At 44.9% G+C, this 27,155-nt stretch overlaps 1 protein-coding gene across 1 annotated transcript in view; it reads left to right on the top strand.

Moving 5' to 3' along the window:
* Gli3 (GLI family zinc finger 3) overlaps nt 1–27,155 on the top strand; it is a 202,428-nt gene that overhangs the window by 83,374 nt on the left and 91,899 nt on the right. The window contains exon 3 of the mRNA XM_048339418.1: nt 22,705–22,810. Coding sequence (XP_048195375.1) covers nt 22,705–22,810 — 106 coding nt within the window. The remainder of the gene's footprint in view (nt 1–22,704; nt 22,811–27,155) is intronic.

Consider the following 27,155-nt stretch of genomic DNA (forward strand, 5'->3'; position numbering starts at 1 on the left):
TTTGGTGTTCGGTCCTTGCAGCTTGGGGAAGAGATTCCCATGCTGTGTTTGATGAGCTCTGGTAAGGAACCCATGTTGCCAGGCCCTGCCAGCTGTCGCTTCCCCTTCCGTGCTAATTTTTTCAGTACTTTTCTCTTTGCAAAAACGTTCAGGGAGCACCCAAGACATCCCACAACCATCTCTATTTCAGTCTTATTTTTCAGCGAGTCGTGAGTAAGTCTGACAGTTATTAGCATTTGCCACCAACCCAAAATTATGTAATGTGCTGTGAAAATTAAAAAAAAAAATCCCTGTGCCAACTCCTTCCCACTCCCAGGTGGGATGAGAAATCATTAGGGCCCTAAGACTTATTAAGTCTACCGGAGGGTGCCGGGCTCTCTCTTCCAAGCAGCCAATCAGCTCTGCTTACTTACGGCTGTTTATTTGAAGTTGGTCTCCGGGGAGGTCCCTGGACACTGTCCCCTACAGGGACAGATCTCAGAGTCCCTAAGAGCAGCCTAAGCTCTCAGGGGGGAAAAAGACCTGATTTGTGTAGCATTCCATTTGGAGAAATAAAAACACAGGGGGTTTTGAAGATGGAACACTCCCCACCCCCCAAGAGACGGGCACACATGTTCACCCCCTCCCCTTTGTCCTTCCTTTCTTCTTCTGTTTGATGATCATTGCTAATACTCTGTTTTCATTTAATTACTAATTTATATGTGTGTCCATACTGGGTTTTGAACTCTGGGTCTCACACTCTCCTTTGACCCCCCCCCCCCCCTCAAGGCTGATACTCTACCACTTGAGCCATACTTTTACCTTCTTACCGTTTAATTGGAAATAAGTGTCTCACGGACTTTTCTGCCTTGGCTGACTTTGAACTGGGATCCACAGATCTCAGCCTCTTGCATAGCTAAGATTTATAGGTGTGAGCCACCAGCCTCTGGCTCATTTTAATCATTTAGTTTTAAATAAAACCATTCTTCGGCATGCACACCCATAGACCCCTGCACCACTGGATTTCTGAAGGAATTAATATAAACATGCCATCACAAGACCGTAGCATTCCCATGTCTTCATACACAGAATACATGTATTGCATAGAGATGGTGGAGGGACAATTTTCTTTTTCCTTCAACTTCTTTATTCTCATAGCCAATAACCAAGTCAGTCTTTCCCATGTGCTTATTATGAAGAAACCTTCTTTCGTTCTTAGAAGAGATGCAGACATCACTCTGCCATTCTCTTCTTCAGGCTCCATTTCTTTGTTGGTTACTGGTTATCTTTTCTCTCCTAGGCAGACTGAGAAGGCTGATTTCAGAGTCCTCCACTGGGAAGATGGGGATAACCTTAGTGTTTTCTTCATCAAATGCCAGGCAGTGGTCATCAGGACTGTTAGCCGAAAAGATGTTGGACAGTGGGATTCCTGATGAGCATTTTCTGGTAATGGGGTCAAATATATCTTAAGAAGCCACAAAGGAATTGAACCCCATTCTTGTCCCTCCAGAATGAAGTTACCTTCTGGTTCCTCTCAGATCATCTCCTGGTGTTTGGAATATGCACGTGAAGGGTGTACCAGGGACACACCCCATTTCTTTCTGGTCTCTGTGCTCATGTTTGGTATCTCTCATTTCCATTGCTGACTCTGAGGCTCACACTTCCTGTGTCTCCTCAGCTATCTAGATGGGATCTAGGTGCTCACCATCTCTGCCTTGGGTTATGAGTTACAGCGGTCATTGGGGCATCACCCTTACATGTTGAAATCATCTTGCATTTTTTAAGTCTAGGGTTGCTTGGCCCTATTGTCTTTGATTGCTGAGAGGCTGAGCAACATGGCAGGAAGATCTGGTTGGTGTCTGCTGCTTGCCTTGTGGCAGCTGGAAGCACAGAGAGGTAGAGGAAGGGTTTTGGTTTCCTCACGGAGCCTCGTGGACCTGAGAGCTTCTACTAGGCTTCACCTCTTTTTTAAAAAAAATCTTCCAATAAATATACATACAATACCCAGTGTACCAAAGTCAGTTACAGTGACATCAGGGGTAAAACCATCAGGAAGAGAGACAAAAGAAAAAGGCGTAATTTCATAGGGTACATTGGAAATAACAACAAAGACAAACCACTTATTTCCAAGTCTTGTAGTTCATTTTGCTTAAGATCATCTTATGTTCTCATATGTACATTGCTATTGAGCTGTTGTGCTCCTCTGCTAAGACTGTCCTAGACATGTACTAATTATTCTCAATGAGGGAAACTATAGAGTTTGTTTCTTTGGGTCTGGCTCACTTCACTTAGTATGATTTTTTCCCCCAAGTCTTTCCATTTCCTCATGAATAGGGCTAAGTCATTCCTTCTAATAGATGCATAGGATTCCATTGTGTATATGTACCACATTTTCTTGATCCATTCATCTACTGAGGGGCATCTAGGTTGGTACACTGGGTATTGTATGTACATTTATTGGAACTAGGGGAGGGGAACACCAAAATGGAGAGACAAAGGGTAAAAGGTGAACCAATGTAGCAGCTATACTTACAAAACAATATGCTGTGAACCAATGGTACAACTCGGGGGAGGGAGCCAGGGAGGGGAAAGGTGGGAGAAAAACGAAGGAGGAGGTAAAACGTTTGATAAGGAATGTACTCATTGTCTTACATATGTAACTGTAACCCATCTGTACATTACTTTGACAATAAAAATAGCTTAAAAAAATTCCATTTCTCAGTAGTGCTGCAGACTCAGTCTGTAACACAGCAGCCTTTGGGGGAACATTCTAGATCTAAAACTCAGCAATTTTTTTTGTGGGTTGTTTCCTTTCTTTTTGAGGTTGGTCGTGGGGCTTGAACTCAGGGCTGGGGCACTGTCCCTGAGCTCTTCTATTCAAGGTTAGTGCCTTACGACTTTGAGCCACAGCACCACTTCTAGTTTTCTGGTGGTTAATTGGAGAGAAGTCTTACAGCTTTTCCTGCTTGGGAAGGCTTTTGAATTGCGATCCTCAGATCTCAGCCTCCTGAATAGCTGGGATTTCAGGTGTGAGCCACCAGCACCTGGCTGTTTGCAGTTTGGTTTTTTTTTTTTTGTTTGTTTGTTTTTGTTTTGTTTTGGCCAGTCCTGGGCCTTGGACTCAGGGCCTGAGCACTGTCCCTGGCTTCTTCCCGCTCAAGGCTAGCACTCTGCCACCTGAGCCACAGTGCCCCTTCTGGCCGTTTTCCATATATGTGGTGCTGGGGAATTGAACTGAGAGCTTCATGTGTAGGAGGCAAGCACTCTTGCCACTAGGCTATATTCCCAGCCCCTGTTAGCAGTTTTTATAGTCATTCCCCACACTCACAGTCACAACACAGATGGTACCTACCTGGGGCTATTGCCACTGTCCACCTTCTTTCTGCCTTCTTTCCTGCCCTCCACCCACAGGAGAGGGTAGTTGTGTGATGTCATGGCCCTTATCTTACTCCTGGTACCTGGGTCCTGCTTGTGTCACTACTGTAAGGGTTTCAGGCTTCCTGGTTACCAGTGTGATGTTGCGATTCCCTCATACTTCATCTGGAAATGCCTCTGAGATTCCCGTCTTGCTCAGGGGTCTAGGTCCCTTGGGCTGTACCATCCAAACCCTGGCCCTGGCAGCCAACTCTGCTACTTCCCACCCACTACCACTGTCTGCTTTCTTCAGATTTTTTTTTTTTTTTTGGTGCCAATCTTTGGGTTTGAACTCAAGGCCTGAGCACTTATTGTTCCCGAGCTTTTTTGTTCAAGGATAATGTTCTACCACTTAAGCCACAGCTCCATCTCCAAGCTTTTTAGTTGGAGATAAGAGTCTCATGGACTTTGCTGCTCTGGCTGGCTTCAAACCATGATCCTGATTTCAGCCTCCTGGGTAGGATTACAGGCATGAGCCATCAGCTCCTGGCTCTTCAGATTTTTTAGAACAGAGATGTTCCTCCTAAGTAGTCTCTTCATGTTCTTTGCCAACACTTAAGTGTTTTGTGAAACAACAGAGAGGGCGGGTGTTGCGTATTACTTGCCGTCCTCTGGTTGCTTTCTTCTTCTGCTCTTCACATCTGTAGTGCCCTTCACATCTGCAGTGCTCGCTGGTTCAAGTGCTGAGCAGAACCCCCCTCTCCCCTTTTTCCTGCTAAGACTTAGTTCTTTGTTTTAGGAGTTTTGTTGTTGTTATTGTTTTTGGCCAGTCCTGAGGCTTGAACTCAGGGCCTGAGCACTGTCCCTGGCTTCTTTTTGCTCAAGGCTAGCACTCTGCCACTTGAGCCACAGTGCCACTTCTGTGGTGCTGAGGAATCCAACCCAGGGCTTCTTGTATATGAGGCAAGCACTCTTGCCACTAGGCCACATTCCCAGCCCCAGGACTTAGTTCTTTTTGCAAGCTTGCCAAAGTGGAACATGAAGGTCTTCACTTGCGATTGATTTCTGTCAATTCTAGCCATTGGAATCCTTCGTGATATAATGCTCTTTTTTTCCCACTGTGACTGATAGCATTTATAAATGAAAATTTAGGGTAGGAGAAGAACAGCTTGTCCATGTTGGTATAATTCCTACCGGAGTTGAGCTAGAACCCCAGCCTGGCAGGTTTCGGGAGCGTGCCCTGTGCTGGACTGGCTAGCCCTTGCAGGTTCACTGCACATTCTTGCTGCCCACCACAACTGGGTCTGTGTGATCAGGGCCCTTACTGTCCTCTACGTAAGCAGGCTGTGCATCAGTTGACATCACTTTTAAAGAAACAAACCCTGACTCTGCTACTGCTCATTCAGTTCATTTAATGAACTTCCCTTCTCTGCATCACTCAAAATTGGTCTGTGGCCTGTTTATCTTTCATGAAAAGTGATACTATTTTGATAGTAGTTTACGAGGTATCCAGTAATAGTTGACACCATTGTGGTATTTGCAAAGTTATGTGCTGGCAACAAGAATTCTGTAGGGAACAAAATCCTTTGCCAGCCTTTGCTCCTGTATTTGTTTTAAATCACCTACCTTCCTCTTCACACCTTGGGTTTCTTCTTTCTTTTTCTTCCTTTCTTTCTTTTCTCTTTTCCTTTTTGGCAGTCCTGGGGTATGAACTCAAGACTCTGAGCTTGCCTAACAAGTTCTACTACTTGGCCCATGTCCCTAACCCTTTTGCCTTTGCCCTCACCAGTGTTTAGCCATAGTCCTCCTTCCTCTGCCTTCTCAGTAGCTGGAATAACGGATGTTTCCCACCATGCCCAGCCCTGTGGGACTAAGGAATGTCTGTTTTCCCTCATTGTCCTGTCACCTTCCTGCGGACAGGTGCCACCTCTAGGTTGCTGACGAGATCCTTCTAGTGCCCAGCACATGGTCAGGTCCAGTCAGCGTCCATTCAAGTCTGAATGAAGGAACATACATCTTTTACTCAGGTATCCTATGCTGGATTTGCAGAAAACTTGGTGATTACTGTATGGTATTTTAAACCTGAGGAATTGCCTATAAATTTTTAGACGCATTTGAAGCAAAGATGGGGAAGAGGCAAGTTCTGCTGTCTTTATGTTATGCAGCCATCAACGTGGCTGCCCCTGGGCCTCAGGCTTTGAGGAAGAAATGCAAGTGTATTCTGCACACTTCATGGCATTCACTTGGCTTCCCATAGAATGATGTATCCTAGTAGTCATGGCAGCATTCTGTGACAAAGGATGCCTAGCCTGTTATTCCCCTGGTCCAGGCACCAGTGTGTCTGGGGAGCACTAGAGTTAAGGAACTTCCTTGTGTAAGTGGAGAAGGTATTATTCACCATCCTTGCTAATTGTGTGAAACATGGAGCACTCTGGCTTTGAGGGCCTTTGTTGAGAAAGGGAATGAAGAGTGTACTTTTGGGATGGTTCCCCTTCAGATATTTGTATCTCCTTTGTTATTCTCACCACTTCTCCCCACCCCTCTGGTGTGGGGTTTGAACTCAGGGTCTTGTTGTGCTAGGAAGGCTCTCTACCACTGGAACCACCTCCATTTCCTTTTGCTATTGTTACTTTGCAAGTTGGGTCTTGCTTTTTCATACATTGGGCTGATATGGACTGTGACCCTCCTATTTATGTTTTTGAATAACTGGAATGAGAGACACATGCCACAATGATCCAGCCTTTTTTGTTCTGGCTGGTCTCAAATCTCGATTCTCCCATATGCCTCTTCAGCAGCTAGGATGACAGGCATGAGCCACATTCTTGCCTTCTTTATTTTATCCAGATGTGTTAGCTTAGTTCCCACAACCGAGTTAACTTTTCTGGATAGAGCCCATTTCTGCTTTGCCATGTTTTGCTCATTACTTCCATTCTGCTCCACGGGAAATCAATGGTGGTTCCCTGTAAGTCTGACCTGAGGCTCACAGCACAGCTCTGGTTGCCCATGCAATCTTTTAGGCCTCGCTCCTTCTGTAGCCCCCATAGCCTGTGGGGATGGTATGTTCCTTAAATTTCCTGAAGTACCAGATTTTTAGGAATTGTATTTCCCAAATTGGGAATTGCTTCTCTGCAAGCAAGGTTGCTCGTCACTGAGCTTATAGAGGCCTTGTATTACTCTGATGAGCCAGATTCATTCATGGTTCACCATCCACTCATTCATTCATTCATTCTTCCCACCATTGGACAAACTGCTCTCTCTGGGATTTGCAGGAGGAAAAAGTGACTTAGCAAGCTCAGGGCCAGTGAAGCTGGGTCTCTCTTCCCAGTAGAGGCAGGGTTTACTAGCCTGTTGGAGCACATCTGTGAAAATCCTGTCCAGGTAATAATGTTTTGGTGGCAGCTCATCAGAATTGGGAAGTTAAGCCTAGACACCCCTGTGAATTTGTTGGTGAGCTGTACCAACTCTGGGTTCACTACTGCTAGTCTGAGGCCCACTAAGCTCTTGCTCAGATTTTCCTATGCCCTCTTCCTTTAAGCATGTGGATATTCTCTCCAGCTCACATAGCACGCAGGCCCTTGCTGGAAGTGGCTTGATTTCCTACTTTCCCCTTCTGGACATCAGCCTCATGCATTCTTCTGACCTAGAGATGGCTTTGACTCTTCCTTTACCCCCTCACCTCCCGACCCTTTAGGGTAATGGGGTGATGAAGGAATGCATTACCACCCCCCCCAAAAAAAAACCACCAACAAAAAACTCCTCTTGGTCTCTCAGTCTGAACCGACGGGGTGGGGGGTGCTTTCTCCATGGAAACGCTCCCTACCCATCCACCCGTGGAGCCCTAGGGCAGCCACCTTCCTGCCATGCAACCAAAGATGCACTCTTCTGTCTCTGCTCAGCCCTACCATGTCACCCCATAATGCTCAGGCACACTCAAAACCCTCATGAAGGACATTTTGTGCTTTTGTGCAAGTTTACTCAAGAAATCTAAGATTGATTGACTGATTATATTATTGTGCTGGTCCTGAGGCTTGAACTAAGGGCCTGGGCATTGTCCTTTAGCCTTTTTGCTCAAGGGTATGATTCTATCTCTTAAGCTCCACTTCCCACTTTTGGGGGGGTTAATTGGAGATAAGAGTCTCAGAGATTTCCCTGACTGGATGGGTTTTTAATTGTGATACTCAGATCTCAGCCTCCTGAGTGGTTAGGTTACTGGTGTGAGCCACTAGTGCCCAGCTTCGGACTCTGTTGTGAGAGCATGTTTTAACTTTTGACATACGTCTATAAGAATAAGTTATCAAGTTTGTTCATGGGAGGCAGATTGGTGCAAACAGGCTTTTATAGCATCTTCTAGAATGCCAGGCACTGTTTTGAAAGGGTGTTGCTTTAACTTGTAAAATACATGTTTTTTCTACAGAAATTTGAAGTTACAGAGGAGAAAAAGTAGAGAAGTAGCAAATATGGTTACTATTAATTTTACAAACTCAAGTATGCTTTATGTTTTAATCGATTGATGCATTGATTTGTTGGTGGATTGATTTTTGTTGTTGTTATAAAAACAATGATGAAGAAGGCATTGAATTTAAAGGCAGTAAATGCTCATAGTTAGCATTATATGAGTGTGCAATCATAACTTGTGTTTGCACTTACTAACCCTCAGCTTGGCCTGAACTAATCAAATGTGTCAAATTCCTATTACAATAGCAGCTCTTCTTTTGGAAAATGGCAAGTCCTAGACGCATCCCTGGTAGGTTTGAAAGCTTGCAGATTTTGGCTGTTGTAACAGAATACCCCATTTGGTAAATGACATACAATATAGATGGTTATTTGGCTCATCCCAGATCAATGGCATGAACTTGGCCAGGGCCTTTGTGGTGCATCAAACATGGTATAAGAATAGGGCAGGGCAGGGCAGGAAGCAAGCTTAAAGCAGACTCACTCTCCTGGTAGCTCAGCCCAGCCCCTCCCAAGGTGGTGGCTTCAGCCCTTCCTGAAGGCAGGCCCCACAGAATAATAATAATGTGATGGCAACTTGGTTTCAGTGTGAGAGTTGGAGGGAGCATTGAGCCAGAGGGAGCCTGAGGTCTCTAGCAGTGCGCTCCCAGTTTTGGTAAGATTGTCTTCTGGGTATGTAAGATTGTGTTCTGGGTATTACCGTCCTGTCTGGCACAGAGGAGGGCCAAGGAACTGAGCCATCCCAAGGCAGATGGGTCCCTGCTTGGTAGCCTAAGGCTCATGTTTATCATGGATATGTTAGTAGTTTTTTAGTCCCAGGATCAATCCAGCGCCACCTCTTCCTTCCTTCCTTTTTCTATTCCTTCCTTCTTCTCTCTCCTCCATCTTCTCTTTTCCTTCCTCCCTTCCCTTCCCTTCCCTTCCATTCCATTGTGCTGTTATTAGGCTTGAACTCAGTCTGAGCACTGTGCCTGAGCTTTTCCGCCCAAGGCTGGCACTCTACCACTTGAGCCATAGCTCCACTTCTGGCTCTTTGGTAGTAAATTGGAGATAAGTGTCTTATAGACTTTCCTGCTCCAGCTGGCTTCCAACCACTATTCTCAGATCTCAGCCTCCTGAGTAGCTAGCATTACTTGGTGCCCAGATCCTTCCTGCTTTCTGATGGTGAACATTCAGCACAGGGTTTCACATGTTCTTTCTATCTGAAACAGCACCAGATCCAGTGAAAGCCTCATATAGTTGAGGGCCCTGAGGTTCTGGATTTAGGTCTTTCCTCTTCCGTTGGCCAGCTGTGAGACTTTCATTCTATTGCTTGCCCTCTCTGGTACAAGTCTCCTGGCCTGTAGGGGAGACATCCCATGGCCCCCCGGCTGGCTGAGGAGGGCGGGGAGGTTGTGGGCATCGCCTGCCCTTCCCTCCTGGCAGGCTCCTCCTGGAAGCTGGCAGGGTCTGTGATGCCAGCCGCCTGGGGTCTGATGCCTGCTGCTTTTATGTCCCACATTTTGTACCCCCCGGCTTCCTATCTTCCAAGGGGTGCAACTGTCTCCAGCATGGTGGCTGTGACAGATGCTGTGGGAATTTTGAGTTTGGGATAATGAGCTGTCATATGTCATTTCACTTAAACACAATAATACAAATATTTTGATCAAACATTTTCTCCAGCTGTTGAGCGAGAGCTTTCAAAGCGGCAGGAATGCCAGCAAACGCACCGTTTCTGCAGCGCACTTTACCCTTTCAAAGCTGTTGCCTATTAACTCTCCCCTGCCACTCTTTCCCGTTGCTTTTCCTGGTCTCTATGATTTTTTTTCACAGCCTGCTGACTCTAAGGCCATCAATAGAGACCAAACTCAGGAATGTGAAGGGGATGAAATTGACCATGGAATTAATAGAAATTCTTGTCCCTTAGCATGCCTCAGAGCCCCCATTGCTATCCCAGCATCATAAAACAGGGCTGGCATCCCAAAGCCCCAGAGCAGCCTCAGCCTCCCTTGCCATAGGACACAGACCTGAGCATCCAGTCTCCCAGGACCACATGGAAATAGTGGCCACTTGTGTCTTGAGCCACTGGGTCATTGATGGCGCCTGTTCCTCAGATGGTCCACCTTGTGGAGTCAGCCTTGGTGGTTGATCTCCATGGATAAATTCTCCAGTTACTGCTTGTTCTGACCTTCCCTCTGGAGTCTGTCTTCCTCTCTGGGAGTGGGGTGGGGTAGGGTGGGCAACCAGGGGGTAGGAGCTTGGAGCCAACATCTGGGTACTAAACCTGGGTGCAGAGCATCTGGGTACTGAAGGCAGGTATTGGAAGGATTGCTGGTCCACACTTACCTCCCCTCCCCCTCTTTAAACTCCAGGCCATAGTTGTGTACAAGATGGAAGTCTGACTGTCCAAGGAGACACCTAGGGTGCTGCCCTGAGCTCCATCCATGCAGGTCACCAGCGTCCCCCACACTCCTGCACTTCAGTGATATATCCAGGGACAGGTTCTCTTTACTCATCAAAGAATTGAAGCTGGGTTCTGGTGGCTCATGCCTGTAATCTTAAGTACGCAGGAAGCTGAGATCTAAGGATCCTGGTTCAAAGCTATGGGCAGGAAAGTCCATGAGACTCTTATTTCCATTTAACCACCAGAAAATTGGAAGTGGCGCTTTGGCTCAAAGTGGTAGAATGCTAGACTTAAGCAAAAAAAAAAAAAAAAAATTCAAGGGCAGTGCCCAGGCTACTCCTATACCTCCTCCCCTGGGTGCTGATCACTTGATGGCTCATGTGCTGCCCTGGCTCTTTTCATTGGTTAAGCAGGTGCCTGGTCATTATGGGAGAAAACATCACAATGGAGCGAGCACTTGCTATCTGCCACATGTTAGGTCTACCACCTTTTATAGCCACCTGCCCAAGAGTTTCCCTTTCTTTCTCATCATGAACACCCAGGAACCCACCAGGGTCAGCTTCTGAGCTATCTGAGTATTTGGAGTGCCTCCCCAACACTTGCTGAGCAAGGCTTTTCTGCTTGGAGAGCAGGCTTCTCTGACCCTCTTCCTTCCCTGCTCTGCATGCTTCCAGCCACCGAGCCTGCTGTGGCCCATAGCACCTTCCCTGTGGGAGAGAATGTGGGTCTCTGGGCTGGGACCTAGGGGTGGTGAGGTCTGTCAAAAAAATTTTTATTTATTCACATATTTCAGAATTGCTTAATGAATTCTGAAGTGCTAGAAATTCTGAAAGCAGTTGGGGCAAATATCTGGTTCTAGGTATCATATGTGAGTGAGAGAAGAATCAGAGCACCTCATTCTTAGTTGCTCAGCAGTGATTGAAGAACAAACAGCTCAGGAAGTTACTAACCTGGACATCACTGTGGCTCCTTCTAGAACCTTCTTTGAAACCCAGGACATCTCCTGCACACTGGCTTCTAGTCCTTGTCTGCTAAATGTACTTCTCCAACGTTCTTTGCTTTCCTTAACAGGATAATGCAGGACTATAGTCAGCTTTTGGTGTTTGTGTGTGTGTGTGTGTGTGTGTGTGTGTGTGTGTGTGTGTGTGTGTGTTTGTTTTCCCTCATTGTAAGAATGGATGTTCTGTTCACTCTCTTGTGCTCAGTCTTCAGGCTTATGTGGCCTTTCCTTTTGTTTTTTGCCTCCCAAGGGCCCTTGGGCTTTGGATGGGAAAATAGACTTGGTTATTTGGCCAAGCTCTCATAGACTAGAAGTCCTTTTCTCTTAAGACTTTTCACTTGTAATTTTTCTCTTTTATGGATTTATTACATTAGCATTTAATTATTCTTCATGACAGTATTAAGTTTCATGAGTGATTTATAGTTTTAATAGAGACTTGTATGGTTTATTGCAGTTGGCATTTGAGGTTTACCAAATTCTTAATAGCCAAGAGTACTGGACTTGCATAATCTGACCCTGTCCAGAGTCACCACTGTGTGCAGGAACCCCAGATTGAGATACACCGGGACATGCTGTCCTGCCCACCCCACATTTACTTGAAATTATTGTCTCCTGTTGTCACCTGTGTGTCAGTGTGCAGGCGACGGCATTGGTTGATGGTGAATATATGTGTATTCCTAAAAAGATGAGAGAGGGGCTGGAAGCATGGCTTAGTTGGTAAGGCGCTAGCCCATGAGTGAAAGGGTCAGGCACGGAGTTTGAGTGCTGATCTCTGACCAAATAAAGAAAAGAAGAAGGATTGAGAGAGCGGTACCTGTTCTGTAGAAACAGACATATGAACCCCAAATAGCTTTATGTGTCATGGATGGTTATGTGGAGCTGGCATCTCTTGGTGACTTCAGGAGCTGACCCTGCTGGGTCTCTGGGTGTTTCTGAGGTTCAGTGGTAGCAGGGAGACTGGAGACAGGCATGGGGGCCCTGTCCCCATCAGTAAAGGGATTCCAAGGCCAGGGCGGTACCCTGAATGTGCCCAGGTCTCCATGAAGGGCTTTAAGGCCTTCATTTCATTTCCTTTCCCTTCTTCCTCTCCCCTCTCCTCCACTATGGTTTTTGGTGTTCCCATCCTGTTTGGGAAAGGCTGTGACTCCTGCAGCTCCTGAGCACAGGCCCCTGGCTCAGTGCTCCCCTTGAGTGAGGCTGCCTTGAGTTTTCCCAGGCATTACAGGCAGCTGGTGTACAAGTGAGGATTATTGTTTCATCAAGCTGTTGCTTTCATGACTGTAAGTGCTGGGTGTTGGGGCGGGCCGGGGTGCTTCTTCCTTTCCTGTTTTCTCAGATGGCTTTATCAACTTGCAGTTCTAGAATAAAAGGTGAGCTCTCAGCTCTGCCCGAAACCTCTGGGTGGTTGTGGATAATCCCCCAAAGGCCTTTGGCCCAAGGGCAGATAATCTCTTTGGAGTTATCTGTTAATTACCGGAGAATGTGTGAAGTATTTGTGGAAAGGCTTTTGAAGTGACTTCCACGTGCTGGCTGTGCTGGCTGCTGGGGCCAGCGGCTGCGGGCTGGCTGGGGGGAGGTGGCAGCCCAGTGCACTGCCCCCGAAGTGTAGCTGCTATTCTCTTGCTAAATTGTTTGCCTTTCTAATGAAGTGAACTATTTGTTTGACTCTGGTTGGAAGGTATTTAACCGAGGACTAAAGTAAACCTGGGAGACATTCAAATAAGCCATGCATATCTGCTCGGAGATGGGAAAGGAAAATAGCTTGGCCCCTTCACCTCCAGGAAGAGTCGTTAAGGAACTGTTTAAATAATCAACCGAGCCAGCAAGCGGATATTGCTGCAGCCTGGTCTGGGCTTTTGTGCCTGCCCGGCTGGCTGGCCTGGGAATTGCTCTTCTAAGCCTTGAGAGGAGGAGAGAGCCGCTCAATTTTTGCAGTTAGTAATTGTGATTTATTGTGGAGAGGGACTTCTGCTTCATTCAGTCTTGATTAAAACAAGCCCAGTTAACCCTCGGGATGGCGGCCGACTTTTTGTCAGCAGTGACAAAGGCGCTGCTTGCAACATGAATGTCATCGTAGCACCCAGGCCAGGTCCTGCTGGCCCTTGGTGCCTGGGAGAACTTTTCTGAGTAAGGTAGGCTGAAGTGAGGCTGTTCTTCCTGATCAGGGCCCTGGAGTGAGAGAGGGTTGTGAGTGCATGCATCCATGAGGTACTTTTCAGCAACACCTAGCTTTGTTAGACCCTAGTGAGGCAGGTATGATTGGGAGAGGTCAGAACTATCATCTCATCAGGAATAATGAGCTACAGAGTTTGTGAAGCCCAGGGTGGAAAAGTAAATGTGGGGCTTTTGTTCAAAAAATTACTAAGAAATGTGAAGATGATGGGTTGGGAATGTGGCTTAGCGGTAGAGTGCTTGCCTAGCATGCATGGAGCCCTGTGTTCGATTCCTCAGCACCATATATAGAAAAAGCCAGAAGTGGTGCTATGGCTCAAGAGGTAGAGTGCTAGCCTTGAGCACAAGGAAGCCAGGGACAGTGCTCAGGCCCTGAGTCCAAGCCCCAGGATTGGCACAAAAAAGAAACATGAAGATGACCACAGGAGCACATGAAGCTCTCTGTTTGGGTCCCTTTGGGCACTGGCTCCAAATGGCGCAGATGCTGTGCCCACCAAGCCAGGCTCTGCAGTTGTGCAGAACTGGTGTCTAGGCCAAGCTTTCCAAGGACTCGCCCACCTTGTCCTCTCGTTTCCCCAGGGAGTTGTCCCAAGTGGTGCTAAGTAGAAAGTAGCTGAGGAGCACCTGTTGGCTGCAGTCACTTCCTGTTTTCACTATATCGGCTGGTCAGGGTGTGCACAGTGACGTCTCTCTTCCCACATGGTTGAGATGTGTCCAGTCCTGGCCCGAGGACCTACAAAAGCCTAGGGATGAGAGTCCATCCTCCATCTCATGATCCCCGAGGGCTTGGGAACCTCAAAGCTCCATGCTTCAGCCACCTGATTAGCCAGGATGCTGTGTGCACCCCTGTGAAGGTATACATTGTCTGGAGAGCTGGGATGCTTCCCAGCTCTTATGCTGTCATAAGAGCAGAACTTAAAAACAGCGGTGTGTTCTTACATGGGCACTAGAGGACTTATGAGTCTCTTTCCCACACACATTGGTGCCTTGCACACACGGGAAGGACTGGTTCTAACAGGCCTGGCTTTACAGATGAAATACATCTTCACTGTGCAAAAGAGTTGTGATCATAGTTTTGTTTATGAGGAAAGCTATAAAATATGGCTTAACGGGGGAAGTGTTTCCAGCCACCGCAGACTCAATGGACAGCAGATGTTGGTCACGGGCAGGTACACTCCACTGAGGGCCATCCTTCCATCTATCAAGCCATCTTTAGTTTCAGGGGAAAGCAAAGCAGTAGGAGAGGGATGGCTTCTCTGAGGATTCATCCTGGGAGAGTAAGGAATTTTGTAGAACTCTCTATATCATGGCCCCCAAGATGACCTGGAGATCCCAGCAATTTGGTCTGGTGCTTAGTAGCAAGTGTGAGTCCTAGGCTGTGTAATAACTGCACCTCCAGTCTCCTGTTTTCATAGCTTTCTCCTCTCGGACTTCTTGCAGGGCAGAAGAAAGACACACAGGGCAGTCTTACTGTCTTGCAGTGCATTCGACAAGGAGCAAGTACAAAGTGGATCTGGCAGTGTCTACTACTAGTGCCAGAATGAAGACAAAGTCCTCAGGGAATTCCATGTGACTTCAGGGAATCTAGGCAGAGATACAGATTTCAGTGCAGAAGGTTCTCTCTCCTGTGGCTGCGGGACATCATCACTGAGTTTCATCTTCTATGCAGAGTGGCTTGTGGAGTCAGAAACCTAGGCCGCAGATCTAGACACCAGGCTACTTTGGAAGAGTGAGGAGTGGGCCCAGATGGTGATTTGCTGGGTTTGCTTGCAGCAGGTAGACAGTTGAAGGGGCCTGGGGAGTAGCTGGCCGCCCATGCCACCTGCTGAGATGCAGGAGGAGCAGGCAGCAGGAGAACTTGAGAGCTCAGTGGACAACTAAAAACCTTTGAGCCACACAGTGATGGTTCATGTCCTAGCTGTTTAGGAGTCTGAAATAGGAGGATCATGGTTTGAAGCCTGCTTGAGAAGACAAATCTGGGAGACTTATCTACCAATTAACCAGCTCAAAGCAGAAGTCAAAGAAATGTTGCTCAAGAGGTAGAGCACCTGTCTTGAGAAACAATACCAAGCCTTGAGCCCTGAGTTCAAGCCCCAGAACTGACACACACATACACACACGTACACACATACATACATGCACACACACACATACATGTATACATCCACACACATAGACACAGTTCTTTGAGAGTGATTATACAACCATTGGTGAATCCTCAACACCTAACTGAATTGTTGAAAAGGTGTGTTGATAGCCTCAAATCTGTCATACCCTCTAGTCCTAAGATGGAACAGTGGATGTTTGGATTCCTCCTGGGTTTCCCAAGCATTTGAGTTTGCCTGGACTGTCAGAAACAAGAGGGGAAAGGAAGTGAGCAGCATTGCCCTCAGCAAGCATGGCAAGCACGGAGGCCCAGGCTGTGTGCCCTTTACATTTCTAAGTGCATTGCCATGGAAACAGATGCCCTGAAAGGTGGCAGGTCAGAGATAACCGGAAATATATTCAGCACTCGCAATGGAATGAGGCTGGGCGTGGAGATAGGATGCCCTGGTGAGATGGAGCTGAAGGCATTAGTCAAGGAGAGAGAGGGGTGGTCACAGATGCTTAGTGTGGACATCAGGAGTAGTTGGGAGCCTGTGTGCAAGGAGCTGTGTACAGCTGTGTGCAAGGAGCTGGGGGCTCTCCACCTGTACTTTCCGGGATGGCTTTCAGGCGGTTGCAGGCTGGAGGCCAGGCTGGAGAAGATACCTTCAATAGAAAGATGGTTTGTGATCACTCAGTCATTTGCTAGGAGTCCAGGTGGCAGTGTCTTTGGGGCACTTGTGTAAAGCACGTGACTATTGGCTTACATGGGATTGGTTTTTCAGGGAGAGGTAAAATAGGGAAAAACAAGTAGGTGTCTTTCTACTTGCAGTTTTGGTGTTGGGGTTTGAATTCTGTGCCTGGGTGCTGTCTTTTTGCTTTTTTATACTCAAAGCTAGCAGTCTTCCACTTGAGCCACAGTTCTACTTCTACCTTTTTGCCGGTTAATTGGAAATAAAAGAGTCTTGTAGACTTTCCCAGCTCAGGCTGGCTTTGAACCAGGATAGATCCTTTAGATCTCAGTAGCTAGGATATGACAGGTATGAGCCAGCAAGGGGGTTGGAGGAGCTGTGTTCTTATGTTCCAGGCAGTGTAGAGAACATTGCTTTCCCTTCTCTCTCATTTTCCTGTGAGGAGACCACTTCTGTGTTTTATTATTTTACAACCATGGTGAAAGAAACACTTAAGATCTTTACTTAAAAGCTTTATGTCCACATAAGCAAAGAGGCGGCCAAGACAGGGAGAGTTAGAGTTTAAGAGACAGGGAAGGGGAGGGATTTTAATGCTCTCACTATGCAGGGCAATAAACACACCAGCTTATTGCCAGCCTTTCAGTGGATTCCAAAGGCAAAACAATAATAGCATTAAGAACTGCCTAGAGCCTTTGATGTTATTGACAAAAGACAAAAATAAAAAAGAGGAGGTGGGGTAGAGGGCAAAGGAGACCCTGTGATTTCTGTCAGGACCTTTTAAACTTCTGACCTCCAACCTTTTGTGTCAAAGAACTTTTTCCATTTGGTCCTTCATGGCCCGCCTGTTCTCAAGCATCCTGGAAGCAAAGGGTTTTGGGAGGTTTAGAAAGGTCTCCCTATGGGGGCGGCACTCTTGTAGCAATGAGGGTGATGGTGAGGCACCCATGAGAAGTTATGGACCTCCCAGTAGGGAGTCCTATGAGGTAGAAGTGAACTTAATAGTCCTGAGACTTGGCCCAGCGTCTAGTGGGCTCTGTATTCAGATTGTGCATGGAAGCCTGTAGAGGATCCACAGAGAAGACAGCTGAGAGAGAGAGAGACAGACAGAGACGGGGGGTGGGGAGAGTGGCCACGAGAGAGAGCGCACTGAATTTCAGTTGACAAGGGTCATATTTAGGGTGTTCCATCTAGTGTGCTTTGGTGCTGAAATAGAGCATTCAGCTTGTACCCTAAGGCATTACTTTCATAGGACTTGCGGTAGATTATTTAGTCCACCCTGGGTTCTCAGAATTATCTGGTGTGAGGAAATAAAGAGAACAAAGATGGAAGGGAATTAATAATAACAAGGCAACACTGGTTGGAAACACTGATGCCAGGGTTACTAGGAGGTTCCCCTTCCCCCAGGAGAATGCAAGTATTATAAAACAAAATATTATGAGTCTTTAGTTTCACACTTTAGTAGTTTCTGTTAATTTTTCAGACCAGAAAAATGTTCCTTAAGTTGGCTTGTTTTAGCTACACTGCTGCTCCATCTTGCTTTGCTGATCTTTGTCTTACAGCTGAACTCGGCATCTTCTGAGTCCACTGACTTCAAGGCTCCTGTAGGGGCACCTGTGCTATGAAATATTTTACATCCTCTGCTTCATTTCATAAAGGTTAAGCATCCCCACATACACTTTTGAAGCTGTAGGTCTGATGTTTGAATCAGGCTTGTATCTCCACCCAAAAAGTCACTGATAAAAGAATTTGCCACTAGTAATTAATTTCTGTCTTTTAACCTCCAAAGCTGATTTATTGTCAACACAGATCTGTCGCCAGACTATCTCAAAGCGAATGGGTTTGTCATGTTTTTTTAGAGCGGTGATTCTTTGTATGCTTTCCTGTGATTTCCTTGGGCAGATTCAGTAAGTATCATAGCTGTGAACCTTATTTCCCTTTTTCTTTTCTCTCTTGGTAGGAAAGCTGAAAGCAACGCAAACATGTAGGGGGCCCACATCCATGGAGGATCAGAGGCAGGACGCCTCCCAGAACTCTGGTTGAGAGTTCTGGCTGGCCAACTAGGAGATCTGATGTGGTTTCTGCCATTGGGCATCCAGTAGATCTTTCAATGAGAAACTTGCAGAATTGCTGATCCCAGAAACGAGAGATTATTTGTTTGTTTTACCACCCAGGATACAGTTGAGGTCATTTTAGACAAAGATTTCTTCGATTAACTCACTTTCTAAGAGCTCTTTATCACTTCTTAGGTCTGGACAGTTCGACCAAGCATGAATTGGGATCTGACAAGAGTGTAGGGACCGTGGTGGATAGTATTGAAATCTAAAGTATTCATTACATTAATTTCACAGGCTTGCACTGAAGAAATGGCAGAAAGCTTGTCATTTGAGTATTGAGAGAATATCTGTGGGAGTTTGTGCCCAGGGATTCAGGACCACATTCAGTAGTCAGAAATAAATATTCATTGGATTTAAGAAACAGCATGAATTTTGTTGTTAATTACTTTTGTGTGTAAATTTAAATGTGTCTTCATTAATTCATAACTAAAATACGCTCATGTTTTGTTATATATGTGGTCAGTTGCATCCATTAGATTGAAACTCTTTATAGGGCCTTTTGTTGTTGCTTTTGGTGCCAGTAGGGCTTAAACTTGGGGCTGGGCACGGTCCTTTAGCTTATTGTTCAAGGCTGGCACTCTAGGTCTCGAGCCACAGCTCCAATTCTGGCTTTTTGGGGATTAATTGGAGATACACATCTCACAGATTTTTCCTGCCCGGCTGACTTTGAACCATGATCTTTAGATCTCAGCCTCCTAACTGGGATTACAAATGTGAGTCACTGGTGTCCAGCTTTATAAAGGTGTTTCTAAGTTTTGCAGGTTGGCATCTGAGGAAGGTGGTATTTAAGGTATTTTGAGGCAAGCACTGTAGCAGTAGGCCGTATTCCCAGCCCTTTTAAGATATTTTGAACCTACTTCAAGTCAACTTATCTATACAGAATAAAAAGACCCCTCCCCACACTTCAGAAAAAAAAAAAACATGTAAAGCTTTCTGGAAATTACTAGTTAGTTCTGCCATTATTGTGTGCATGTAGCCACAGGTGGTATATGGAAACACATGGCAAGATAGTATTCTAATAAAACTTTATTGACAAAGGACAGAACAATGTAAAATAGTTTCTAGATGCCTTCGTTAGTAATGCTGTGGGTGAGGAAATAATAGATTATATGTTTTATTTTTTATGTCACTTTGGTTTGAACTTAGAGTCTTGTACTTGCTAGACAAGCTTCATTTGAGCCATACTACAGTGCATTTTGTTTGTAATTTTTATTTTTCAGATAAGGCCTCATTTTGGCCCGGGGCTGACCCTAGACAGTGCTTCTCCTACCTCCACTTTCCTTGTAACTGGGACTACAGGCTCTACCACATTCAACTTGTGCTTACCGTTACAGGTTGGAATAGCAAGGATGTCCGAGTTAGTGACTCAGTCCAAATCTTGGAGCCAGCTTAAGTTAGTCTTAAATTAAGTCAACCTAATGTTTCCATTAGGTCACCGAGACCTAGAAAAGGTCAGAGTGATGACAGGAGATTCTTCTGGTTTGGGAAGAAGGGATAAAGTCTGCCTTTGTACCATCTTGTTAGAGTGATTAGGGAAGGGGGTATTGGAGTTTTTCTTTTTCATTCCCTGACCACCCATTCTTTTGAATGGGACTGGCCCTAACCACAGGAAATCATTTCTAGCTCCACTATAGACCAAATCCCAGAACTAGGGTATACAGCCTTCTATATTGAAATCAGAAGATGTGTGTCCCCTGTTGGCTTGGGCACTGCCAGGCTACCCCAGCTGCTTCTGGTGAACTTCTCCTTCAGGGCACTCCCTGAGCTGACTTTGATCTCTCTGTTTTAAAATCTACAATATTTGTATGCAAATTTCAAACCTTAAAAGACAAGTTTCCCAGGATGCTATCCAAGAGATCTCATAGCCTGAGGATACGAAAAGAAAAAAAAGTATTTCTTAGGAGCAAAAGGATGAAACTAAAGATAAATCTCCTAGTGTCTTTTCTGGTTATTCTGTGGCTGCAGGTTTTCAGAGTAACCCAGGCTGTTGTGAAGAGGCTGAAAAAAAAATCAATGCTTCTCATTCCCAATGAGACCCCCAGTGCTTAGCCTGACGACAGCCATTACAAAATTGATGACTGACAACTCTGCCCTGTGCATATATTTTTATTATGCATTTCAATGGAAACTTGGTTCAAGCCTCTGCATATTTGTAGAGTTTAAAGACTATTTCATGCAAGGCTCCGAGAGTACATACTCTCTAAATCTCTGTTTAGTAAAAGGTGACTCTGGTACCTTAGTCAAAGCTCCTGTTTGCAAGTGTGTAATAAATCATCTTTTCACGCTTATACATGTAGAGTCGACTGTTTACCCCTGCTTCGCTCACCCACCCCCAGTTTAATTCCCCCAGTAAAATTGATTCCCTGACGTCTGCAAATTATTCTCGCTGTCTTCCATTTAGTGCGTTCGTTGGCTGACAGCAGAGTACACAGCACTTAGCAGCTGGGTTGTGGAGCCATCAGTCAGGAAATCGCATGATAAATAGGAGGCGGCCGGGTTTGGTGGCACTTCCTTCTGCTTCAGCAGTTTTCGCCTGACTTCGGAGGAGCCACCATGGGGTGTTTTGTCAAGAGCCAGGGCAGGAGATGGCTGTGCTGCGCTAACTTATTACACACGCCCTTGAGTTACGATGTGACACAGCTGTCCTGCTCATGTGTAAATAATAAGCCACGAGGTGGATAATGATGGCGCTGCCTCTTGTCACTGGGGTTTTCTCGGATAGCACGCTGGGCCTGTGATGGAATGTGCTGTGGATTCACATAGCACTCAGCACATGAGGCTTGTGGGAACATCTTTTGTGAATGTGTGGGGATTCAGAGTATGACCCTGTGTGTGTGTGTGTGTGTGTGTGTGTGTGTGTGTGTGTGCGCGTGCGTGCACATATGCATGTGTGTACACTGGTACTGGGGCTTGAATTCAGGGCCTTATGGTCTCACTTGGCTTTTTTTGCTCAAAGCTAGTGCTCTACCACTTGAGCCACAGTTTGACTTCTAGCTTCTTGCTCATAATTGGAGAGAGACATCTCATGGACTTTCCTCTAGGGTTGATCTTTGACCCTCATATCTCAGCCTCCTGATTAGGATTACAGGTGTTAGCCACTGGAGCCCAGCAGAACACCTTCTTCTAAGCTTAATTGAGAAAGAAACATAGAAACTGTGAAACAAATGAAAACCAGATGTGTTCTGCACATCCAGTTATTTTCAGTTCTTTATTTAGACCTAATTTCTGAGCAAAGAATTTGTATGTTTTGTTGAGACAAAGCTAACTGCCTTGTTCACTGTTAAAGATGCACAACATCCATTCAGTGTTAACTATTGGACTCAACAATCGAGAAGTGATCACTTTAACGACCCAGGAATTGTGATTAATTTTTTTTTCCATTCAAAAATTGCAGACAGTGTTTGTTTTTTCTTTCATTCTGGAAAGGTTAAGGTGAAAAATAAATGAGTCTAAATCCCGAAAGAATATATTCTTGAGAATGAAAAGATGATGAAGTCTTTTCAATGTAGATGTTAACACTGTAGAGATTTTTATACTGCTTGGGTACCCTTGTTTAATTTTATAGAATTAATAGTTAGTCTTCCTCCCTGTGTACGGAAATTACTTCAAATTCATTATAAATATTCATATTAAAGATAATAACTTTATTATTTCATGGATAAAGGATGCATCTATGAGAATAAATTCATGTATTTTAGATGTGTGTGTGTATGTGTGTGTGATATGTGTATAAATTGTATTTGTGCCCACATAGAGAATACCAGATATATTTAGCATCTATTTATCTGCTGGAAAGAATTTTGTTATGAAGGTGACTGAGAGGTAAAAAGTAAAGAAAAACCTTTATGTTTGGTACCTGTAGTAGGGCTTAAACTCAGGGCCTGGGGGCTGTCATTCAAGGCTAGCCCTCTATGAACTTGAGCTATATACAGCTCCACTTCTGGTGTTTTGCTCATTAATTGGAGATAAAAGTCTCATGGACTTTCTTGCCCTGGTCGGATTAGTACTGTAGTTCTCAGGTCTCAGTCTCCTCAGTACCTTAGGATTATAGATGTGAGCTACTAGGGCCTGGCTTGTCACTTTTAAATGCCACTTCCTTGTGGGGGAGCTGGGATTACAGGGACGAACCATTGAGCCCTGCCCTCTTGATTTTCAAAGTGGCTTCTTGGAGCTTTCCCTCTGGACAGCCTTTCCTCCAGCACAGGGAACTATGCGGTGATGTAGTCTTCTTCTGGCTTTCCTGTCTAAGTTGTAGCTACATCACAGAGTCTACTTGCTCAGGTCTTTCTGCTTATGCACTCATGCTTTGTGCCTCAGGGACCCTCATCTTGAACTGTCAGGAGTTCTTTCTGAAATTGTCACTGGAGGCTCTGTGTAGGAGGCGGAGAGAGGAGTGTAGAGTTGCTCCGGCAGGTGGGGGATGCTGTTTCACTGGTTTTATTTAACACACAATGGTCTTTCTTTCTTTTTCAGACCCACCTCATCTTTTCCCTGCTTTCCATCCTCCTGTCCCCATCGATGCCAGACATCACGAGGGCCGGTACCACTACGATCCATCTCCTATTCCTCCGTTGCATGTGTAAGTATTCAAAGTTTACACATCAAGGAGATGGAAGAAGATAGCAGCTCTCTGGGTCTCAGAACTTTTATGAGTGGTGCTTCTCCTAGGCTTAGAAGATGTGACAGGAATATAAGATTCGAAATCCAGCAAGTCTGTTTGTTCCCGAATTCACGGAAGCAGAACCCTGCTGCTTCCTGAGAAATTTCTGTCCCAGGAGGCAGCTAGCTTGTAAGAATTTTTCTATATATTCTCTTGACTTGTGTTCAGTAAATATAAAATGAAAAAAAAAGTTCAAGCTTCACAGAAGGTTACTTTTTCAAGTATGTATTTGGTTGAGATTAACTTTGAAGTTTTTCATGCTAAATGTTTTTGTTACATGAAAGTCTTGTCTTGGGGATCATAGTAGATCGTAATGAAAATTTTATGGTACATTTTCATAGCTCGGGTGGTATGTATACCAGCAGTCACTTGATGGATGGGAATGTCACCCAAACAAAATGGCCAGTGTGCCAGAGCACATGGTTTGCATAAAGATAAAAGGAAGGAATGATAGAGAGAGCATGCATTAGAAAAGGGTAAAGAAAATCGTGTTGAAATAAAATATCTTCTTCTTCTGGTTTGGAAGGTTTTTTTTAAAGTAGATTTAAAATTAGAACTGATCTTCTCCATTTTGGTCCAGCAAACTGGATCCCAGATGTACTGGGACCCACTCTATGGGAGGGACTGTCATTCAGTGATAGCCTGGATATATACTTATTTAGTCCTAAAGAGTAATTACTATTCATTTTGAGACAGTAAAGTTAGAAAAGCACAAATAATACATTGAAGAATAATGCTAGTTATTTAAATGGTAGATTGCATCAGCATGGCTATTAGTTACAGCTGTGTAATTACATATTCTACAGAAGGGAAAAAATGAAGTTGTTTTAAAACAAGTCCTCCTCTGTGAACAGAATTAATTGATATTAACAGGCCTAACTACATGCCCAAGTACACATATAATATTTTACCCACAGTTTTTCTAAATCCATCTCCCATTACTGAATTGTAATTTCAGTTCAGATTTGCCTGGAGGTAAGTCATAAATCTGTGTTGCAGACTTCTCTAAGTATTAAAGGAGAAGTGGGTATTTATAGAGGAAAAATGACCAAACTTGTGACTTACTCTGCAACTTTTCACTGGAATACAACTATTTCCAGGGTTTGGATGTCTGCTGAAAATACTCGTCCATAAAACCAAGGGACCAATTTCAGATCTCCTGTACAAAAGGAAGGAAATTCCAAACTGTGTTTGAAACAGGCATGTCCTTCACCCAGTTATACAGATTGTTCATGCCACACAGGGCACCTCATGGGCCTCAGATTGTGACTTACTCTGCAACTTTTCACTGGAATACAACTATTTCCAGGGTTTGGATGTCTGCTGAAAATACTCGTCCATAAAACCAAGGGACCAATTTCAGATCTCCTGTACAAAAGGAAGGAAATTCCAAACTGTGTTTGAAACAGGCATGTCCTTCACCCAGTTATAAAGATTGTTCATGCCACACAGGGCACCACATGGGCCTCAGATGCGCGACTGCCCCACGGGACAGAGAATGCAAGGATGGCTAATTCCTACCAGGCTTCAGACTCTGTGCTGGAGTAATTTAAATCAGATTTCCTGTGGAATGATTTGTACTTTCAAAATACATGTTCTCATTTTTAGAAATGAGTTTCACGGCATGTGTTGTGTCACAGAACTAATCCTCCCTACCTGGGGTAATTAGGGCTTGAGGCCAGCCTGAGTATAAAAGTTCATGAGATTTCCACCCCCACCCCCCCCCGCCCCAATCTCACTCAGTGGCATGGTGAGTCAGGCCTGTTAAGTCAGCTACAAGAAAAGCACAATGGTTGGGTGCATGGCTCATGCTCACTATCCTTAATGACACGAGGAAGCACAAGTAGGGAAGATCTGAACTCAGGGCATCCTGGACATAAATTGAGACCTGGTCTCAAAAATACCTCATGAAAAAAGATATTGGAGGTGTGGGTCAAGTAGTATAAAACCTGTCTTGTAAGCTTGAAGCCTCAGGCCCAATTCCCAATACTATAAACAATCCAAAACATAAAAGTGAGTTCAACTAATAGGTTGGCGCATTTCTCCTGAGTTCATTACAGTTTGCTTTGTAATTAACTTTAAACATAAATTTATTGATAATGATCCCAAAGCTGTGCTTCTTTGGTTGAATATAGTAATAGCAAACTTTTATTGTCCTGAACTCAGGGCCTGGATGCTATGACTTGGCCTTTTTTCTCAAGGCTGTATGACATCTCTGAATGACATCTCTGCTCCTGGCTTTTGTCTGGTTCATTGAAGATAAGAGTCTCACAGATTTTTCTGCCCTGGCTGACATTGAACTGGTATGGTCAGCAATATCAGCCTTCTGAGTAGCTAGGATTACAGGTGTAGGCCACTTGAGCTTCCTGAGCATGTACAGATGGCATCTATGCAGAATAAGGCAGGTCAGAGCTGGTGTACTGGGAAGATGTCAGGTATAGTTTCACAATAGCTACCCAGTCAGGGAGTTGCCACTTTACATGTGAATTTGAGCTCTGATTGCTCTGCAGTGATTGTCTCTTGCTTGGGGTTAGACCCTTAGCAGTCACTGCTCACTGTAGGTTGCGGGCATGCACCAGTACTGGTAAAAGTACCAGTCAGTCATACTGGTCCAGTCTCTGAGGTGGTGGCTGAACCATCAGAAGTTGGCCAGTATTTTCTTCCTATACTTTCTCTGTGATGAGCCCTCAGTGGGTCCCCAGAGGCTCATGCCTGTAATCCTAGGTACTTAGAAGGCTGAGATCTAAGGATATCTGTTTGAAACCAGCCCCAACAGGAAAATTCCATGAGACTCTTCTTTGGGCAAAAAAAGCTAAGAGATAGCACACATGTCCTGAGTTTAAGTCACAGTACTGGCATCCTTCCCCCCCCACCAAGCCCCCCAAAAAAAGAAAAAGAAAAGATGAGCTCTTGGGTTGATGTTACATCTTCTGATGTATGATACATGGATGTCTGGAAGGAAATACTGGCAGATATGGCTGTGTTGGTAAGAACCTTCAAGGTCTGCCTTTGCTATCAGTAACTTAGAAAATCAAATTTCTAAAACAGCTGGCTAGACAATTGTTGTGGGCTCACCAAGCTTTTGGAGATTTTGGTTTTGGTGGGGAAGAGGGTGCTGGAACTCAGGGCTTGGGCACTGGCCATTAGCTTTTGTGCTCAAAGCTGGTGCACTGCTTGAGCCACAATTCCACGTCTGGCTTTTTTGGTAGTTAATTGAAGATAAGAGTCTCATGGACTTTTCTGCCCAGGCTGGTTTTGAACCATGGTCCTAGGATCTCAGCCTCCCGAGTAGCTAGGATTATAGGTGTAAGCCACCAGAGCCTGGCTGCAATATTTTTAATTATAAAAAGATAAAATTTGGGAATTATCTTCATTATTTGTTACACACAATTGTTCTTCTGGTGCCAGCTTTGGAAAAAAAATTATAAGTCTGACAAACAAGGGTTTTTGTTGAGCGAAATGCTGACAGGTCTGTGTTCAGAAGGATGGCAGGCACTGTGGTAATTGTGCCATCATATCCCATCATTAAAGATTCAATTGAAAGAGGTTTATAAATTGCTCCTCTTTTTAGATAAACCACCTTATATTAAGGCATCCAGCACTAGGGTGCAGAATTAAATTAAAATCTCATAAAATGAAATATGTTCTGTATTAGCTGTTTGACACTTAATTTGCCTCTGAATGAGTAGAGGAAATCACAAATTAACCTGCCTTTGTTTTTCCAGCCATGGCTTATTAGGTGTTAGAACAACGGCAATTATAGCCTAATAATAACCCAGAAGCCTTATAAATATGTACGGAAATCCGTCAGCTTCGGTTTAAGAACCCGATTTGTTACAGGGACTGCCTTTGGCTTTCTCCTTCTCATTCTCTCTGTCCTCTCCACAATTTATAGTTACGTGGTGGAGCTAGAGTGTAGAAACTTTAATTGATTTAAATGCAGTACTGGGGTGGGGGGATATTAGTATTGATTAGCAATTTCCTTACATCATACACTTGGATTCCAAAGGAGCAAGTGGGGCTTGGAAGGTGGAAGGATTGTCCCTCCCTGAGCTGTCACCTAAAAAGTCTTAGGATAGCACTGAGTCCTACATTGGGTTGACTTAACTCAAGTAGTTTCTTGAACATTGGGTAGAGGAAATCTTCCCCTATCTTTTGAGTCCTTTTCTAGCCAATTCAGTACTTCTGTCTGGTAGACAGTAAGGGTTGGATCATGTTCTCTCTCTCTCTCTCTCTCTCTCTCTCTCTCTCTCTCTCTCTCTCT

Source organism: Perognathus longimembris, chromosome 2 (assembly GCF_023159225.1).
Source record: "Perognathus longimembris pacificus isolate PPM17 chromosome 2, ASM2315922v1, whole genome shotgun sequence".
Taxonomy (NCBI): domain Eukaryota; kingdom Metazoa; phylum Chordata; class Mammalia; order Rodentia; family Heteromyidae; genus Perognathus; species Perognathus longimembris.